Raw genomic sequence first — 13,889 nt, 5'->3', positions numbered from 1 at the left:
TCAAACCAACTTTAAAAGTTAAAGAAACTTAGGATACTAAAGTTAGATTTTTTTTTTTTAGAAAAAAAAATAGATATAATATTTATTTTTTTAAAATTAAAATTAATTAATGAATTTTTTATATTGGAGTAAGAGGGAAAATTATATTTTTAAAAGTAATTTTTTAATAGTTGTTTCCTAAAAGACAAAAGTTCCAATTGGTACACATGTCAGCAGATGATATGGACAGGTGTTTGGTATCATAAGACTGTTTCTCTCTCTTTGTTTTTTTTGCTTGCTTTGCTTCTCCCTTCCTTCCTTCCTTCCTTTCTCTCTTTCTCCTTGCCTTTATATCCGAACAACAATAAAACCATCACTACTTCTAACAATTTCTCATTATTTTCAACACTAAATTTCATTTTTTTCTTTTAATTCTTGTTTTTTTGGGAACACTAATTGCATGCATCTTCTCATCCTTTTGATACAGAGGAAACAGATGTTGCAGGAGCAGAGGATCTAGCCTTTGAGGGATTTTCTCATTTCAAAGAAAAGACACAAATTTTCTTTTATTTTCTTTTCTTTTTATAAGAGTTTCTTTCTCTTTCCAATTTATCTGTTGACTGAGAAAGAGAAAGAGAGGGAGAGAGAGAGAGAGACATTGTATGTGTGTTTTGTCACGATCATTGGATGCACGTGGAAGCCCAGAAGGTGAAATTCTTCTCGACTTCTTGTGTAATCAGTAAATGGGTTAAGCTTATGTGTATGTATAATCATATAATGTTGATAATTCATGTATGTATATGCATATTATATAATAATTTCGTGTTTGTGTTGATACCCACTTTCCATTTTCGTCAATTTTTTCTGCTTCTCTCTGCTAAAATCGTCTTTCTTCTTCTTGTCATTCTTTGTGAGCTTTTCGTCTTTTCTCTTCTATTCTATACTGCTATTCGCCGCACACAGAAATACCTTATATTGCATGTGTTTCTTTAGTTATTGTTGTAATGGGCATGGATTTTTAGTCGGTTTTCTGATCTGGGTATGTTTAATTTTGTTGGAAATCAATTTGTTTAGTGTTTATTTTGTGGATTTAGTTTTTATTTATTGATTTATTTTCAATCGTATCGATCTTTATCGGTTAGTCGAATTGCTATTATATTGTCAATTTGAATTCATGTATACTCTGGTTTCTTTGATGTTTATTAGTGAATTTTATGTGGGAGAATTGAATTTTTCTAATCTTGAATGATAGACTTTGTAAGGGGGGAAAAGATCTCAATTCTCGATGTTCTTTTTCTTTCATTGCCCTTGGACTTGATTGGGCTATTTCTTGTTCTCTTCCATTTTCTTTTATCCTCTAACGAAGCCTCATGTTGTTGATTCTTAGTATTGATGTTAAACTGTATGGGATAGATTTCATATTTCAACCGTAAAAATCTGTGTGTGCCTGTGTGGTTTTGCATTTGTTTAACTTCTTAATGATGGAGCTGCAAAACTTCTCCTTGAAAAGGATGGCTCTTTCTGGGGTTCATAAAGATAGAGGAGAGTTGAGGATTCATGAATGTTTGGAGGAGCTTGGCACTGATTTGGCAGACTATATTGCGGAACTATCCGAGGCATCTGTGAAGGAGAGAGGTGCCTTTGCCGTTGCCTTATCTGGTGGTTCTCTCATTGGCTTGATGGGGTATCAATCACTTCTTCAATCTTTTCTTTTTTTTTTTTTTTTCAGAATTTATATGGTGCTTGTATTTTTGTTTTAACTTCTTATGGTCAACAGGAAACTTTGTGAAGCTCCCTATAATAAGACTGTAGACTGGGCCAAATGGCACATATTTTGGGCAGATGAACGTGGGGTGGCAAAAAACCATGCTGATAGCAACTATAAGCTGGTAAAGGATGGGCTTTTGTCCAAGGTTTGTGTTCTCCCACCTTTAATGGATTACTGTTTTCCTGAACTATAGGCGCCTTTTGGGCAGATGAACTACATATCCAGAATAGTTTGGAGGGGAGGGAATTAAGTATTTCAATCAGCTACCTTGTCAAGCATTTTATTTTCTTTCTTTCGTTATCCTAAGAAGCTATGGGTTTTCCTCTCTTTTACTTTTAAATGAATTGATGGGCTGATGTGAATGTCAGGTCAAAGCCAGTGCAAGAAAAACTAGTCTTGAATGCACTGAGGGATATTTTCCTCTCTTTAAGTGGCTATTTTTTTGTTTATAATTGTTCCCCAGTCTCTCCAAAACCACCTTGCCTCATTTCTTTCATGTTTCTGATTAACCATATATGCAATCTCACCTTGTGAAATTGCATATGATAAAGTTGTTTGTGAAGTTCAAATCTTTAAAAGGGATAATGTCCATAAAAATCTCAAACTATGCACTTTTTTACAATTGTACCCTTAACTTTTTTTTTTCGACAAAAATACTCTAGTACTTACGATATTTTTACAATTGTACTCTTCGTCCATATTTCCGTTAAAATTAATGAAAAAAAAATCCATTTTAGCATAAGAAACCCCTTAATTAACAAAGAAAAATCCTAGTTAGAGTAATATTTAAACCTAAAAACATATATAGAGACCAAAATATTTTTTTGTCTTGTGATTAAAGTTTCAGTGTCCAGTTCAGGGTAAGTAACAGAAATGCAGATGGGTGGGACAACTCTATTTACTATTTTTATTTGTTAATCTGGAGATTTCTTATGCTGAATTGATTTTCTGCGTTAGTTTTTAACAGGAATATAAACGGAGGGTACAATTGTGAAAAAATCATTAGTATATGGTATTTTTGTCAAAAAAAAGAAAGAGTTAAGGGTACAATTGTAAAAAAGTACAAAGTTTAGGATTTTTATGGACATTTCCCCTTCTTAAAATGTAGAGTTGCAGGCAAGATTTGAAAATTAGCATGTGTTAGTTAGAAGTGATATTAGGGCATTTCTTTTTTGTTTATATTCTCAATGCTGGATTTCCTTGTCCATTAAAAATTCTGTTCTCTCTTTCAACCCAGTTATTTTCAATTTTTAAATTACAAAGTGTATTATTAGTATAAATTACAGCTGACAAAGTGTATTAAGGACTTTCGCATCTATTGCAGGATAAGTTATTGCTTAAAATTTTTCTGGTTGTTTCGGTCAGTCATTTAATGCAGTGGCTATTATTAGTATAGAAGCATTGAAGTAACTAAAGATCCATGAAATAGCCCTTCCCCTAACAAGAGTTCTTTTTCTGGATGTATTATTTTTCTTTGCCTTTTCATTTATGATTTGGCTTTTATTACTGTTTTCCTATTTTTAAATACTTCTGCTCCACTACTCTCAATTCCAAACATGCTGAACAAAATCTTGAATCATATTTTGCCTTTGACCTATAATTTTTATATGATAAATCATTGTTCATCATCCACTTGCATGTCTTTCAAGTCAATCTTTCTCATGTACATTTGTGCTTCTTGAATACTATTGTTGCACTGCTTTTCTGGTCTAAGGTCATTTTCTTAAGCATTTTTTTCCCATTAGATGTTGCTCTCTATCCAATGGGTTAGATCTTATTTGCTGATTCTAGGGATATGATTAGATTTGAGTAGGATCTTTATTTATCTCTGTAATTATTATTTGATTGTTTACTTCTTGTTTAGTTATAATTTTTTGTGCATAAATATTCATATAAACCAATTGTAAAAATTAAGAGTGGAATACAAGAATTCCCTAAATTTCTCCAAAATTCTTCATTAGATATAGAAGAAACAGAGAGCTGAGAAGAAATGGAGAGCTCAGAAGAAATGGGTCAATTTACAGAAGAAATCTGATGTGAGGTCCTTGTTGGGATTATATCTCATATTTGAATGTCTATCCACGAAAAAGACCTGCTGTTTCAAACATCTTTGCTAACAACATCCCAGTTTTCCACGATTATCACTTGAAGTAGTTCTGTTCCTGTTATATCCTTTAACTTAAATGGCTTGGATTCATCATTTTGCTGTCTTCATAGTTGGCAATTACTTGACTGAACTATCAAGTAGACATAAATTCCACTGTAGAAGCGTGAATAGATTGTTTTACTGAATTTCTTTAGAAACCGTCCATTACATTGATGTATTTTCCATGAAGAGGCCTTTTTTGGCTTCAAAAGATTACAGCTATTATATGGAACTAAATCTTGGCTGTCAAATTTAGAGTTATGTGAATATATCTAGAAAGTTTTTTTTTTCCCAACATAAGCTTGCAAAAGTGAATTAATAGGCAGTTTCTACTTTGAAAATGCATCTGCCTGACTGTGATCTACAATAATATTTTTATACTCCAGTGAATTATGTTTTCAAGCTCAAGTCAATGTGCCTCATACTTTTCATCTAGTTGATACACTTTAGAACCTGAGAGGTGGATCATCATGCCAGAATAGTATGGAATGACCCCCCACTTTTAGTTGTGATTTTAAGCTCATTGTTGAGTTTTTCAATTTGTGATTCTTTTGGATATTGTCAGCTAAGGTTTCATATGCCAGTTAAGCGATGAAATGATTCCCAATTCAGATAAACACTGATTTTGAAGTCACCGTCGAGTTTTTCAATTTGTGATGCTTGTTGAAATATTTGGCCAAGTTTCTAATCTTTTGTTGTCAGAAGAATTAAGTTATCATGAATACAGTAATTGAATTACTTGTTTATAAGATTTAAACAATCTGCTTGGAAAAATATTTATTTTCATATTGTTGCATAATATAATCACTTCAGTGCTGCATCTTTCCCATATCAGTTGATGTATATACGCCTCTTATGGACATACTGCATGGATTTCTATCTTTGGATTGCAAAAGTGACTCCTTTTTGGAAATAGAGCATTACTCTAACCAGGGAGAAAACAGGAAAAAAGTTGGGCATATTTTTGCTTGTGTTGCATGAAATTATCACCTATTTTAGCCATTCTCTGGTCATCCATAAGATTGTGCAAACAATTATTTGATGTCCTTTTTTTTCTGTTCATGGGATATATGATCTGTGGTCAGTCATGCGTTAAAAGGAATTAAGTTAACATATGTGTTCCATGTTAGCAGGTCCCTCTTGTACCTAGTCATGTACACTCTATCAATGATTCACTGTCAGCTGAGGAGGCTGCGAACGACTATGAGTTTGTTATTCGTCAACTAGTGAGAACACGGACAATCGGTGTGTCTGATGTCAGTGACTGTCCCAAGTTTGACCTCATCCTTCTTTGTATGGGCCCTGATGGTCATGTTGCCTCCCTGTTTCCTAACCACCCTGTACTTGATGCAAAGGATGAATGGGTTACCTTTATTACTGATTCCCCCAAGCCACCACCTGAAAGGATCACTTTCACTCTGCCTGTCATAAACTCAGCCTCAAATGTGGCAGTAGTTGTAGCAGGTGAGGACAAAGCAGAGGCAGTACACTTGGCAATTGATGATGTGGGACCTGACTCTGCACCTCTGCCTGCTCGGATGGTTCAGCCAACAAAAGGGAAGTTGGTCTGGTTTTTGGACAAGCTAGCTGCCTCAAAACTCGATGGTTCCCAATCTTCTGAGTAGGATCAAGTTTTCATTGCCAAGCGTGTAGACTTTGAAGTAGCTGACGGTTCAGCATCCATGTATCCTTTTTTTCTTCTTCCATGAATTCCCAACTTTTCCTTTCCATTCTCTTCCTTTGGCTTTGAGTTAAATTATCCATTTGGCTACTATCCTCTCTTCTCTAGATGAATTGGGGAAGTGTGATTATCATCCTTTTTGTGCTAGAACAAAGTTGGGGCCTCAGTGCAAAAGCTTTTTCTGGTTTTGGTTTCTTCTTAGGATTGTTTTTGAAGCTTGGATAGTAGTCCCATGGGGAGCCAGCCCATCAGAATCCGGAAACAGGGCACAGCCCTACTCTTTTTTTGGTTTAGTGTCAGGTGAAAGAGTTTGATGGAATTCAGTAGGAACTTTATGCAAACAACATTACAATTCCTATTATCAGAATATACAACTTTACACAGTTTCATCCAATGCCTTCTATTAGAATGTAATGTGACATCCAAACAATATATTGTACTTGGCAATTTGCATGCATATTTTCAATATATCATTGCAAAAATGTAGCTTCTGAGATTGATAACCCTCGTATCTGTTCTCTGATGCTCGTTGCTCCCTCATGTACCCTTTAGATTACTTGTGTTGTTCAATACATCAGTCATGTAATTATGCAGTTCTGTTTTTATCAGCCTGTGATGCTAAAGTTAGAAGCTGTTAAGGGCACTAATCATTAATGTTCTTAAAAAGTAAACCTGGAAACTTTGACATCACTATGCATTGAAATTGAGATTAGCTGCTTTACCTGCCCTCAATTATCCACAACTAATAAATAATATCTCTTCTTTTTTTCTTTTTTTTTCTTTTTTTTTTTCTGTGAGAAAGCGACTTCAGCCGAGTGTGTGGGGTTGCTATTTTCTTTCATAGTTAATGCTCACTTGAAATCAGAATGCTTTCCTGAGCACATTTCTTTCAAACTAGACCCAACACAATTACTCTCTAATAGATGGCTCTGCATTATGTATTATAATAGGCAAATCTAATAATTTCATGGCAAATTATACTAGCTCACTTCACGGTGAACAGTAAACTATTACATCCCTCAGTGAAATTAACAAATCTATCATATAATATTGGAGTTATCTTTAAGACTATCATTTAATGACTTTGAATCCTTCATTTTGAGGCTGATCAGATGACGAAATGAACCTTTCTTTCTTTGAGTACTGAAATTAAACTTCTGGGTCACAAGAAAATACATTCACTTCTTGTTCCCCGCTAACCCACCCCAACATAAAATACACAAAACATCCAGTTAACAATTCAGTGGGAACATATAAAAAAAAAACTTATACTGAGCTTAGGGGATCCATGAATTTGTTTTCATAAATGCAGTAGAGTACAAAATTGGTGTTGCACAATTCGTTTACATCTGATACGCTTCAAAACATGAGCAATTTTACTTTACAGGACGATGACAAATACACAGCCTTGCAGATGCAAACACAAAGCTAAAAAAAATCAGCCTTGATCATCAAATCAACTCACAGGCTCCAATGTACGGTATTCCTTTTCTGTTATTGACATGATGCCATTTGGATCAGGTTCCACTTCTTCCATGTATTCTTTAGGAGGAAAGCCACGCATCCGTCCAAGCAGCCATTGATCTATGACTCCGCAGTTAATTGCATACTTGATTGTTTGCTCCAAGTATCCTTTATCAGTAATGAGGTGTGGCTGAACAGATAACATTCTCAACATTGCTGAAAGCATAGAATAAACAGCACTTAGCAAAAATGAAATTCTTGGCAAGAGAACGAGTCAATCTACCTAGAAATGAACACTTTCAAGTTCAATGCCTAAAATTGAAACATCAACTCTTATATTCTCCCTACCATCGAGCAGACACATTCATCTATACTGCCATTTTAACCAGCAAAGTGACAACCTGGAAATACAATTGTTGTGACAAAGCGCTTTCACCTATTCAACAAATAGACTAGTGAAAACAATTTCTAGGCCTTTTCCATTATTCTTGTGGAAGCTGTGGTACTATCACAGCTTGTCTCAAGAGCTCATCAGATTTCTAGTGATGCACAGAATAGGCACTTTATTGGTGAAGAATGAGATCCAAAATGACTTTCACAAGTGCTACTCCAGGAAATTTAGGGGGTGGGGGAAATAGCTAGCATTAGATATGCAGTTGCATGATACTGTACCTGCAACAATTCCATCTCCAGATGCTGACATATCACATGTGAAGGGGGTAATAGGGGCATCCTCCATGCCAAGCACAGCACCATTGTGCTCCTTGGTGTAGTAGTGTATCTTGGAAGTCCCATTTGTCACAAATAAAACCTTAAGATTTTCATGCCAAAGTGGTGCAACCACTTCGGGTCCATAATGGACAAACTTGGATCTAGCATTATTTTTGGTGTCAAATTCCTCAGTGGGCTCTATTCCACAAAGAAACTCAAGCTCTTGCTTGGTTACCTCTATAACATTTGCATGATCCCACACTTCTTGTATGAACAACTTAGTTTCTTCACAGGAATGCCACAGCGGCAATGGCAAGTTTACATCATAGAAAATAACCCCTCCCAACTTCTTTGACATCTTGATTGCCTGTAAGGTAGCTAATTGCATACTTTGATCAAGTAGGGAGTGTGTGCTGAAGTAGAACATTTTTGCCTGCGTAAAGAGGTTGTTAAGTGTCGATGGAACTAGAAAGAAATATAACCCATCAAACAGCTTAATTATCAAGCAAAATTAGCAGAAGCATTGATATAGATTACTTAACCTCTGAAAACACAGTGCAAATGTTTTAATAATTTCACTGAACAAGATATTCTGGAAGTCAGAAACGGAAAAGAAAAACTGATTACAGTTTATAGATGTGTCCATTTAAGCAATACTCAAAATACAAACACCATATTATTGAATGACCGCACCAAGAAATTTCACTAAATTGAATCAGAAATCAAAACATAGTATCATCCAACAATCCCCTTAGTATGTTGGAGATTTGAAAAACAGAGTGGTATAATATCCACAGCACAGCTTATTTGTTCATTTACCTCATAGTAAAAAAAAAAAAAGTGCACCCATTCACACGCAATCACTCTATTCATGTATTTATTTTGTTCGTGGATTACTTCAGGATCAACTGTTAAATATTCCGTATCCATAATCTAGGTAGCCATGTACTAATATCATTTTTAACAAAATAATATGCAATTTGATATCAATATTTAACCACAGAGAAAATAAATGAGGAAAAAATAAATCAAATGAAACAAATCTTAAGAACAGCAGACATTATCTTCCCCAAAGCAGAAAATTTGTTACCTCCTTAAGCACGTCAATGTTTATTTCAGATTTAGATAGAGAATCCTCAGCACAGGGTTTGATACAAGTCGTTCTGAAGCGACCTCTCTTAGCAATCTTCATCTGTGAGAGTGCTGTTGCTCTCTTACTATCAATGCGAACTGATCGTGTTTGTACTTTGTTCACATTCAAATAGTATAGCATGGCCTGACCATATTCGTCATCCCCAAGTTTTCCCATTAAAGCAACCTTACCACCCAACTTTGCAAGAGCAATTGCAACACCCCCTGCACATCCCCCAGGTGCCCTTACAAATTTTTCTGGAGCCCATAATGCATCCTTCATTCTTTCATGGATTTCATAATCTATAAGTCTGTTAGCTGGCCTTCCAGACGGCACAAAAGCATGCTGTGCAGCTCCAAAGCAGCAAACAAGGGGAGGCCAACCATACGTGTAGCTAATATCATCTCCATCATCCTTGTCCAGTTCTAGGTCTCCATCGCTCTCATCCTCAACATTTGGAACGAATGCAGACTCCGCCACATCACTTATTTCAGATTCACCACCTAGATCCTCCATATTCTCATCCATCTTCTTAGTCTTCCTCCCCCTCCTAATTTTCTTCTCAGTCTTCTCTTCCTTCACAGCAGTGGCAGCTGATGTAGCTATGAATGATAAAATCATGAATTTAACACTTACGAGCAACATCCAAGTCAAAAATACACAGACATGAAATGATAAGAAGTGTACCTTTTCGTGGAGTCCTCCTTGGGGTTTTCTTGGAAACTTCCTCATTGGCAGCATCAGTAGTTACCCCCAATTCAGAATTCTCATCTAGTACATCCGATATTTTCTTCCTAGTTCGAGTCGTAGCTCGTTTAGAACTCCTGGTTGTCCTCTTCTTCAAAATTACACCATTTTCACTAGGTTCTTCATCAGATAAACTATCAGAAATTTTCTTCTTAGAGGTAGCTGCAAGACTCCATTTATTTTGCATTCTAAAATCTTGATGTTGAACGAAGTTCAGCAAGTGGTGATTTAGGTAAGTTGAACGCCACCTGCTCATATCAAGTATCAAAGTCAGTAACTACAGTTTTCATCTCTTTAACACTAAATAATATGTAATTCCCATGTACCAAAATATCAACCATTCAGAGAAAACATATTATGATTCTAATCAAGCACAAAAAACATGAAATTCCTATTCCCTGAAGATGAAACATACATTCAAGAATATACACAAAACAATGGCATTTGCAAAGCGAAAATATAAATACCCTACAAATCAGAAGTTGGTAAGCGACGAATCAAAGTGAAGTAAAAAGGCGAAATTATTCGATTGAGAGAGCAATTCCAGCAGGATAAAAAAATTTAGTTAAAAATGAAAAAGTTCAGAGATATGAGAGAGAGAGAGAGAGAGAACCTGGGCAACGAAATGAAATGGGTGAAAGAGAGAGACGCCATTAACAAAGCTTAGTAAGAGGTCTCCGCTTGGTTTTGCCCTTCTGGGGTTTAGGCAGGAACTTCACTGGAACCCCCGGGTTTAAGTTTAACGACAGAAACCAATTCTCTCGACTGTTGTTAGCGGGAGAGGATATTATACACTCCATTTAGTATTTATTTATTTAGCCCGCAATTTAATTTTAAAGTTTCAATTAAGCCTAAATTGAAATTTTTTAAATATTTTATTTTTATTTTATTTTTATTTAAAATTTTATTTAAAAGAGTGTATAGTTATGCTAGTAAATTTGAGAGATTTCAGTTATATTCTCTTAATTTTTATTTTAAAAAACATGTATGATTGCTGTGATTTAATATATTTATAATTTTTAAATATTAAAAGTGAATCTATATATATATATATATAAATAATTATATTTATTTTTAATTATAATTCTTAATTATCATAGTTAAATTAGTAAAACAATTTTAAAATATTAAATTAAATTGAAATTAAAAAGAAATCTAAAAGAATTCCATCTAAACAAATAATCTAAATTCACTTTTGTCCCCCTCCGTTCTTCCATCTAAAGTTTCTAAATCACAATCATGGCTTCTCTTCTGCCTAATGATATTTCTAGCTTTTCTCCCCATTTTATCACTGATTTGGTTAAATCATCCAAACGCTGTTTTTTTTCCTTTAAAACCCACCATCCCAAAGCTCCCAAACTGGTAAATCTAGTCAAAATTTAAACTGATGTCAGGTTTTGAATCCAAAACTATCGACACAAATTCATGTAATAGAGTTTGGAATTCAACTTCTAATTCTGATGATAAAATTTAGGAAATTCTTCAAAATTGGGATTAAGACAAAAATTTTGACTTTAATATGAATATTTACATCTTTTTATCCCTAAAAGCCTTTTCAAGAAAACAATTAATTTTTTCGCTTAAAGAAGAATCCCATTGAATGCTTGAGTTTAGATTAATGCTTTCTAGAAATTCTTGAAAATGTTCAAGAAATTCTTGAAAATGAAAGTGCCTAAATGGTATGATATTATGTATCCAACAATGGATTTTCAAGATATTTATTATTATTCAGCTTCTAATAAGAAATCTACTTGATGAGGTTGATCCTTAGATGAATTAGGGATTCTTTTAGAGTTTCTTTTCAATTTTAACTTAATTTAATTTTTAAACCATAATTATTTTACTAATCTAACTATAGTAATTAAGAGCTATGGTTAGGGGTGAGCATTCGGTCGGTTCGGTTCAAAATCGAACCGAACCGAATAAACTGAAAATTGAAATTTTAGTATTTATGAAAATCGAACCAAACCGATTTTGGTCAGAAATCGAATCGAACCGAACCGGTCTGATTCGGTTCGATTCGGTTCGGTTTGATCGGTTTCAATTTTTAATAATTTTTTTATTTTTACACTTTTTTTAATATTTTAAAATTTAATTAAAATATTTTAATGTTAATATGATTTAATTTCTCTATATTATTGAAAAAACATATTATTATCACTAATCGGTTCGGTTTGATTTTTTCGGTTTTTTTCTGATTAAAACCAAACCGAACCGAAATTTCTAAAATTAAAAACTGAACCGAACCGAAATGTATAAAAAACCGAATTAAAATTTTAAATCGATTCGGTTTAATTAATTTTTTCAATTTGAACCGAATACTGCGCATCCCTAGCTATGGTTAAAAAGTAATCGTAGTAGCTTATTTATATAAAGTAATCGTAGTAGCTTATTTATATAAAGAGATACACTTTTAATATTTAAAAATACCATGTAATAAGCAATATCAGTAACGACGTACTTTATAAATAGAATTTAAAATTAAGATAAAATGTTTGCAAAAGTTTCAATTTTGACTTAATTTGTCAAAATTAAAATGTTAATATTAAATCATAAAAACACGCAAATATTGAGTTTTTTAAGAATAATTAGTCTAATATGTTTTATTAAATAATTATTATTTTAAGAAGTTACTCTTCCATGCCATAAATATATGTCCATTTTTCTTTTTTGTAAACTTTTATATTATATTTTTTAATATATCTCACCTATATTATTTCATTATTAAATTATTGTTAAAATTAATAATCTATATTTTTAATGTATTAAATAAAATTATATCAATAAATAAATTAACATATTTAAAAATAGTTTATAATTAGAAATATCAAAAAACAATTTTATTTTTATGAGGCAGAATGAATAATAAGGGGATAAGAGAGGAAAAAATAGAGGGCACAAAATGAGCAGTATAGTTTAGTTTTAGCCGATAAGGAGGCTTTAGCCTCTAGGTACCTCTCCATCTCTTGTTGTATATCTATGATAGTTTTTATTTGTTTTGGAGTGTGAATTTGTTTATTTCAATTTTTTTAATTTTCATTATTTTTGGTATTCAAAATTTTAAGTTTTATTATTCAGAAAAAGTTTTCGTTAGTTGATGTTGATAATTTGGGACTGCACTATTACATTCAACAATCAATACTTCTTGAGCAATCAATACTTCTTGAAAAGCTTTATCGCGTCTCCTTCCTTGGTGGGTGTTCATCCTCTTAGAGATTTAGGCTTTTGTTTGTTGTGTTTTTAGGTTGTTTAGTTGACGGTTAAAGGTCTTTGCTTGTTTAGGTTGGCTGTGGGTGAGCTCCGTTTTGGTTTTCCTTTTTCTTTTGGATATTGGCTTGCATATTTGTGTTTTTGTGTGGGGTTTGTTTCTTCTAGCATGCATGCTTTATTTATTTGCGCCGACGTTTTTATTTTATTCTTTCTTAACTATGACTAAGGCAGAGGAAGCGATACTTCGAGATTTACATGGTGTGTTGGAGTGGATGTGGGCTTTCTGAGGGGTGATGGCTTTAATCTTTTTGCTGAGGTATTGGTCTAGGTTTTAATTATTAGAGTTGCCTCTCCTTTTGTTTCTCCTTTTGTTTCTTTTGGCCTACTTAACCTTTAGTGTCACAACCCCAATTTTTGGGTCCCTGCAGATTTGAGGGAGACTATCTTTGGAATTGCCATAATTGGGTGAGAAACGGCAAGTCCAGACCAATCAACAGCTTTGGAGGCCAATTGAATGTTGGACTTGAAAATTTTGGCCAGGGAAGCAAATTTGCCACAATTAGGGTTGGTGATGTCATTTTGGAAAAATTGGCTATTGGGTGTTGTATTAATAGGAGATAAGAGGAGCCAGTAGGCCTACGGACAAATCTGGATGCTGGGCAGATTTCATAGGTCTATGGAGGTAGGCTGGCGCATAGGCAGCATGCAGGACAAGATAGACCTATGAAGAAGGCCAAGTGACCTTTGTTTTTGCAACTGGGCTACAGGGCAAGCAGGAAGCACGTGAGCGTGCTGGGAGTGCTGGGCGTGCAAAGCTGCGAGGAGTGTGCGCGATCATAGGCCTATAGAGAAGGCCAACTGATCCTTGTTTGAGCTGGCAAGCAGGTAGGATGCGCGGACAGTGAAGAAGGTGGATGTGCTATGTGCTTAGGCCAATGAAACATAGGGTGAGGCGCGCGACTGGTGTCGGTGATGGATAGTGCCCACTGATTGGCTGGCAGGCTAGATTGGCAAGTAACTGCCACGTAGTAGCCGTACGGATTTGGTATCT

At 34.3% G+C, this 13,889-nt stretch overlaps 2 protein-coding genes across 3 annotated transcripts; one reads left to right on the top strand and one right to left on the bottom strand.

The window, feature by feature from the left end:
- The first annotated feature begins 277 nt into the window (after positions 1–277).
- Positions 278–6,077, top strand: LOC110624909 (probable 6-phosphogluconolactonase 1). 2 transcript variants are annotated; one of them, XM_021770347.2, is made up of 4 exons: positions 278–687; positions 1,490–1,663; positions 1,757–1,892; positions 5,027–6,077. In XM_021770347.2, the coding sequence occupies exons 2-4, from the start codon at positions 1,491–1,493 to the stop codon at positions 5,516–5,518; spliced, it is 801 nt and encodes a 266-aa protein (XP_021626039.1). In that variant the 5' UTR covers positions 278–687; position 1,490; the 3' UTR covers positions 5,519–6,077. The 2 variants fall into 2 exon arrangements, with proteins under 2 accessions (XP_021626039.1, XP_021626048.1); XM_021770356.2 differs by lacking the exon at positions 278–687 and adding an exon at positions 702–1,018.
- Positions 6,078–6,859: 782 nt separating this feature from the next.
- Positions 6,860–10,402, bottom strand: LOC110612694 (fructokinase-like 2, chloroplastic). Its single transcript, XM_021753473.2, has 5 exons — positions 10,242–10,402; positions 9,569–9,876; positions 8,840–9,483; positions 7,711–8,182; positions 6,860–7,254 (listed from the first exon to the last, which is right to left on the bottom strand). Exons 1-5 carry the CDS (start codon positions 10,280–10,282, stop codon positions 7,031–7,033), a joined length of 1,689 nt encoding a protein of 562 aa, XP_021609165.1. The 5' UTR covers positions 10,283–10,402; the 3' UTR covers positions 6,860–7,030.
- Positions 10,403–13,889: the final 3,487 nt, after the last annotated feature.

This window comes from Manihot esculenta, chromosome 1, assembly GCF_001659605.2.
Source record: "Manihot esculenta cultivar AM560-2 chromosome 1, M.esculenta_v8, whole genome shotgun sequence".
In the NCBI taxonomy this organism is placed as follows: Eukaryota; Viridiplantae; Streptophyta; class Magnoliopsida; order Malpighiales; family Euphorbiaceae; genus Manihot; species Manihot esculenta.
This window is presented reverse-complemented; position numbering and strand designations above follow the sequence as displayed.

Excerpts from the sequence above, each read along its gene's own strand:
- LOC110612694 (XM_021753473.2), bottom strand. The coding sequence starts at position 10,282 with ATGGCGTCTCTCTCTTTCACCCATTTCATTTCGTTGCCCAG. Across the intron at positions 9,484-9,568 it reads AAGGAGGACTCCACGAAAAG|CTACATCAGCTGCCACTGCT; the intron begins GTACACTTCTTA and ends TATCATTCATAG. Across the intron at positions 8,183-8,839 it reads ACATTGACGTGCTTAAGGAG|GCAAAAATGTTCTACTTCAG; the intron begins GTAACAAATTTT and ends CTCTTTACGCAG.
- LOC110624909 (XM_021770347.2), top strand. The coding sequence starts at position 1,491 with ATGGCTCTTTCTGGGGTTCATAAAGATAGAGGAGAGTTGAGGATTCAT. Across the intron at positions 1,664-1,756 it reads TCTCTCATTGGCTTGATGGG|GAAACTTTGTGAAGCTCCCT; the intron begins GTATCAATCACT and ends TATGGTCAACAG. Across the intron at positions 1,893-5,026 it reads AGGATGGGCTTTTGTCCAAG|GTCCCTCTTGTACCTAGTCA; the intron begins GTTTGTGTTCTC and ends CCATGTTAGCAG.